The sequence below is a fragment of the Centruroides sculpturatus genome, unplaced genomic scaffold (genome assembly GCF_000671375.1).
Source record: "Centruroides sculpturatus isolate CEXI.00-Female unplaced genomic scaffold, Cexi_2.0 scaffold1724, whole genome shotgun sequence".
Lineage (NCBI taxonomy): Eukaryota > Metazoa > Arthropoda > Arachnida > Scorpiones > Buthidae > Centruroides > Centruroides sculpturatus.
In genome coordinates this window covers 27,461-33,298 of record NW_019386173.1, presented here as the reverse complement: position 1 = coordinate 33,298, position 5,838 = coordinate 27,461, and the positions used below count along the sequence as shown (strand labels likewise).

General features: G+C 31.3%; 1 protein-coding gene and 1 long non-coding RNA gene across 2 annotated transcripts; one reads left to right on the top strand and one right to left on the bottom strand.

Annotated features, from left to right (window-relative positions):
* Nucleotides 1-745: 745 nt before the first annotated feature.
* LOC111613917 lies at nucleotides 746-1,510 on the bottom strand. Its single transcript, XM_023355265.1, has one exon. It carries the CDS (start codon nucleotides 1,508-1,510, stop codon nucleotides 746-748), a length of 765 nt encoding a protein of 254 aa, XP_023211033.1.
* A 1,279-nt stretch (nucleotides 1,511-2,789) lies between these two features.
* Nucleotides 2,790-5,593, top strand: LOC111613916. Its single transcript, XR_002754846.1, has 3 exons — nucleotides 2,790-2,904; nucleotides 4,023-4,093; nucleotides 5,397-5,593. It is a non-coding gene; the product is annotated as an uncharacterized LOC111613916 (long non-coding RNA).
* The last annotated feature ends 245 nt before the right edge of the window (nucleotides 5,594-5,838 follow it).

The following is a 5,838-nucleotide window of genomic DNA, read 5'->3' as shown; positions in this document are numbered from 1 at the left end:
AAAAAAACAGGAAGATGAAAATAACAGTTGGTACTGTAAATTATGCCAAGAAGACGTAAAAGAAAGTATGATCAAATGCACACAATATGAGTTACGGGTACATGAACTTTGCGCAGGAACCAATAAAAAACAACGGATTACAACTGCGATGACTGCCAAAAATTGGCGAAGACCATCTGCCTAATTTGTTAAGAGTTAATATACACACGTATTAATACATTATTGATAAAGATTTTTATTCTTAAGACTGCAAACCAATGATAGGATCTCAAAGTACGATTTAAGAATATATCGGTACGATTTAAGACGAATGTTCCTAAATCGTACTTTTTTAGTGTTTTTTTAAATTGTTTATTTCTCAGAAGTTTATAAGATTTATGCAAAATTTGATTATGGTAGTGATAAAATATTTCCCAAATAAAAGTTACTTAAAATAAAAAATAATTTAAGTTTATTAATTTCGATAATATGATGGTTTTTCCTGAAGTGGTACGAATTAGGCAAGTTTACCCTAACTCACATGGCCACATTACACCATAACTACTAAGCAGTAGACTTAACTCCAATCGCTCTTTTTCAAAAATTATACAATCAAATATGTAATGTGTAGAAGCATCCTCCACAGAACATAAAGGACACAGGTTTGAGCTCCTGTTAGTAAATCTAGCGAGATAACTCGCCGTGACTTGATAATAGCTGCGTAGTACAAGAGTTTGGTGTATACCATTTGAGGCCAATAAAGTTTTTAATATTGAAGACAAATTTGTGTGATGTGTTCTCTATTATTATCCCATTTGATCTGCCAGTTATGTAGAGCATCCTCCCATAATATTCGACGTAAAGTTCGTAGATTAATTTTATTATATTCAACAGGCAATGCAGTGTTTTCAGCAGCTTGTTTTGCTAAATAATTTGCCCTCTCATTGCCTTGTACACCTTGGTGGGCCCTTACCCATGTAATTGCAAAGTTACAGCTCGTAGTCCGTGGTAAATTTCGTATCTCTTCAGCAAATGGATGTAGTTTTGAACTTTTCAGAAGAGTAAAAGCAGATAATGAATCTGTAAATAATTGTATAGTTGTTTTAGGATAATAATTATTTTCCCATTTAATTGCCTGTAGAATAGAAAATAATTCTGCTTGGAAAACTGCACAAAAGCTATTCAAACATATCGATTGACTGAATATCTCCATGTTATCAGTGAAAACTACAAAGCCGCATCCGACGGCGTCATTAATTTTGGATCTGTCAGTATAAATATCTAATTCTGCAGATTGTACATCATCAAAATTGCAGTTTAAAGAGCAACCAGGTAATAAGGTGTTAGAGTATGAAAAGCTCCACTCGACACCATCGCTGGCTATAGTGCGTAAACCACACTGAATGGTCTTTCCCCATTTTAGTTGTAGGTATCTCTCTTTCTGTGTGATCGCAAAATCGATTGGTAATTTCTTTGCAATCACCTGAAGGCTTTGATTACGAATAGTTCGATATGCCTTAGTAATAGGCATATCGGACTATTTTGCGATTGAAATGTACTTTACGTTTAGTCCAACCGCATATGTTATAATGTAAATTGCATCGTCGATGATGGACAGTGCTTCAGCAGAAAGCACCCAGGTCCTTCTTGCCACTTGAGCAAAAGATTGTAAAATTAGGCCTTTGCGATTAGTAATATATCTAACATGATTATCCCATGAAAAACGAAAATCAAGCACAACACCTAAATATTTTATTGTTTGACCAATCTTAATGGTATTACCATTCATTTTAATATGCGGCGGCCTAAAATAGAGATTAGCTTCTCCAGGTGTATTAAAAACAATACCACGTGTTATTTGGGGATTGAAGTGTAACTAATGCGCAACACCCAATGATAGATGTTCTGCAGCATAGTGTTACCTTTAAACTCCAGATCAGATCTTGATCGGCCACCAAGTAGCATTATTACAACATCAGCATACGCAAAGATTTTCATTTGTCCAAAGTCTTCTTTTAAGAAGGTATCAAAAATGATGTTCCAAAACAATAGTCCGCATACAGATTCCTGCGGGCAACCCCTAGTAATATCTTTATTGACCTGATGCTGACCGTATCGTAGTATAGCCTTACGGTTACAAAAGTAATCACGAATAAGGTTCCAGATGTTCGGTGGACAGTTAATATTACGAAGTTGATGTAAGATAAGGGGCTACCAAGCGCTGTCAAAAGCCTTCGTTATATCGAGGCTGACCCCTAAAACATATTTATGTTCCTCCAATAAAGATTGCATATTGTTAATTTAACTACCACTTCGATAGAATCTTCTGCAGAGTTTTGACGCCGAAATCCAAACTGCATCTCACTAAATAAGTTGTAATGCTCTACATACCATGCCAATCTGCAAGCAATAAGTTTTTCTAAAATTTTTCCCAAAACAGGCAAAAGAGATATCGGTCTAGCATTATAGGGAGACCCAGGTTTGGGCATTGGAACAATCTTAGCAATTTTCCACGCTTGTGAAAAAATTGCATGACAGAAGCAAGTATTAAACATGCTCGACATTCCAAACACCGTTGTCAATCTTCTAGGCTTACAGGAAATCTGCGTGAACGTTTGACGTTCAAGTTTTCGCGTTTAAAACTTTGGCCTCAACTTTGCTATTGTATCACACTAAAACGAGCCTCTAGAGAAATGTAAACTCTACACAAATTTTCGATCGTAACGAATCGTAACGCGAGCAAATAAGTTCTTACAACTTATTTGCTCGCGCATGACGCAAATATGTCCATTGTTACATTAACACTAAATGTAAATAATGCGCTTAATTTTAACAATTGTGAAAGCCAATTGTTTATTCGAAGCCACTCTTGTTGAACGCAAATTTTCCGAATAAGAATAGTTTTTGAGAAACTGAGAAATCAAAGTAAGTTAAATCGTCTGAATATGTGTATAATTTTATTAAGTACTATAAACACGTTCATAATTTGAATACGCAAAATGATATTGTGGCATTGTTAACAAAATTTAAAATTTTGTTATATTCATTATTATTCACTATGTATATTTGAAACCGCCAATTGCCTTCAAGTAAGATTTGTGCACTTTTTTCATTTTATTTAGAGAATTAATGCATTGTATTCACTTATTATAGCAATAACATTTAATTAACAAGAATAATTATAGTTAATTAAAGACTCATTAATTTATTCTATAATAACTATCAAATATTAGTAAATATGACAATTCTTAATCACATTAAATAATTCACATAAAAGTTAAAAGGTAGAATTTCTAAATGTGATATTTAAATTTTTTATAATTCTCATATAACAAATGATATTTGCTTACATCAATGTAAAAGTTTTGTAATTATCTCTGTATTGTGATAACATATCTGCAGATAAGCATTTTGTTAATAGACTACACATTTATAAAAATTTTCCTGTGAAAGGTTATATATTTTCTTTAAATTGCTAAACAGCAGAAACCTATTCGCCCATATTTCTGCAGGAATGTCAGCAAGAGTAATGAAGATGCATTAAATAGATGTCAGTCTCTGTTCATCGAAGTTCCTTATCTGGAGGTTAGCATTCTGAAGAAACCACCATCATATATATCGCTACATCACAGACTACTAAAAACAGAAACATTTTAAAAAATCCGGTTTTAAATATATTTTAGTTCAGAAAATAGGTTTATATCTTAAAAACTATTTACATCAATGCATATTCTTAATGTACAAGCTCCTTGAATTTACGCATTAAAAATACAACATAGAAAGTCTTTACAATTTTCATGAACTTTTGTGCTTTTGTGCCAAAAAGTATATAAAAAACTTCATCATTGATATAATACATATCTACTACTTATATTAAACTTTTGTGCTGCTTACCTGTACTAATACTAATGCTTTTGTTATGTAGATTTTTTCGAATGACTCTTAGCTTTGCTTTTTCTGGTTTCTTACAACACTAACACAAATAAGTATATTATAATTCTGTTTAAATATAAATAAATAATAACCATAAAATAATTTTACAGGAATTCACGGGATATATACATTTAAATTTATTTGTCATTTGGAAAATAATTACATTAGAAATGATAATGTGGTAAGTACAATCGAAAATTACAACTTATCTCTTAATTAATGCTCATGAAATAGTATTTAAGCAAAAATAAACTCAAACTATCCGTGAAAGCTGCAAATCATTAAAAGAAAAAGTAAGTACAATGGGTGATCGGTTAACGAACATATCGGATAACGAACACTTTCGCGAAAGATTTTTATGATCGGATAACGAACACTTCACTGAACAAACACAAGAAGAAGCGACGTAAAATAACGAATACCGATTGGTTTTCCTTTGTCTTCAGGCAACAATTCGAAACTTTTCTGAGTGCGGGAGACGTCGACATCGACGTTGTACCCAGTATATACTGATCGGATAGTATTCCCCGAACTTTGAAACTCTTCATTGTAATTCCAGCCTTTTGTATTTCTGACAGAAACAATTCTTATACGTTTTCTTCTGAAAATGAGGATTTATGCCGATATTTGCTATCAAAGATCTTTTGAAAAAGTGGGATAATGTCAGAACAACGGTCTTAAAATAGCATCCAAACCAGGTTGAGGTTAATAGGCCTAGGGATCTCTACAATTACAATGCTATTAATTACTTCTGAAAAATCATGAAGAAGACAGAAAATCAATCGACATTGGACAGATTCTTTAACCCCCACAAACGGAAAAAACATGACTAATAAAAATGCGAGACTGTGTATATATGTATTTTTATTATTACATATAAATAAACGTAGTAAGAAAGTATACTTTTTTATCTTTTGGGAGTCTCCATAACGAATTAATCAAATTTCCATAAAAAGCTATGGTAAATCGATAATCGGTTAACAAACAATTCGGATAGAGAAAAAAGTCTTGGAACAAATTATGTTTGTTAACCGATTACTCACTGTACTTTACAGATAATTTGTGCTTTATTCAATTTCAAAGTGATATTAAGACTTTAAAGTGAAAAGAAGATATTCAGATATTTCTAGATATATTTTAAACAGACTCATATCATTTGTTAATTTTCTAACTCGTATAGATCAAGATCTCGAACAAGACGAACGAAGATAATTTCTCGACAGTACTTAACACATGTAGTTCTATGTTTAATAGAGATTTCATTTCAGAAACAGTACTAACTGTTTGAGTTATGTAATTTAGCAATATAATATGTTATTTAAATGAAAATCAATGCAAGCAGTATATACTAGATTGCACGCATTAATTGTCGTATAATATAAAATTATTTTGGTTCTGCATTAATTAGAATATTGTAGAATCACAATATATTTTAAGCTATATTCGATCAATTATGATAAATTATTTATTTTTTCTCTATACAGGTAATGATCATTAAAGACTAAATGTTAGAGAATTCAGTGTAAAATGAATGTTTTCACAACTTTGCTATTAGAGATTATCATCAATACATTGTGGTATTCTCTGTAATGCATTACAGCAACTTCAAATATTTATATAACCTCGAAAGGTGAATTAATAGTTTTTAAGTAAATCTTATTTCACTATTCAGGCGAAGAAAAGCTTTCAAGAAAGCTCCAGATGCATATGTGTAAAATACAAGTTCAATAATGTTGTAGTGTTCAAGTTTCAACTGTGAAAAAATGAGTACTGTTTTTATCCATTTTTTAAAATGTAGTCCATATAAAATTTACACAATATACTATATATATATATACGTATATAGTATTGATAGTTTATATTAATATTTTGGTTTTATTTGCATTTCATTTAATGTTCTATTTTCTAAAATCCCTGTAAACTTTA

Bases quoted from the DNA above. Each gene is read 5' to 3' on its own strand.
- LOC111613917 (XM_023355265.1), bottom strand. From the start codon at position 1,510: ATGCCTATTACTAAGGCATATCGAACTATTCGTAATCAAAGCCTTCAG.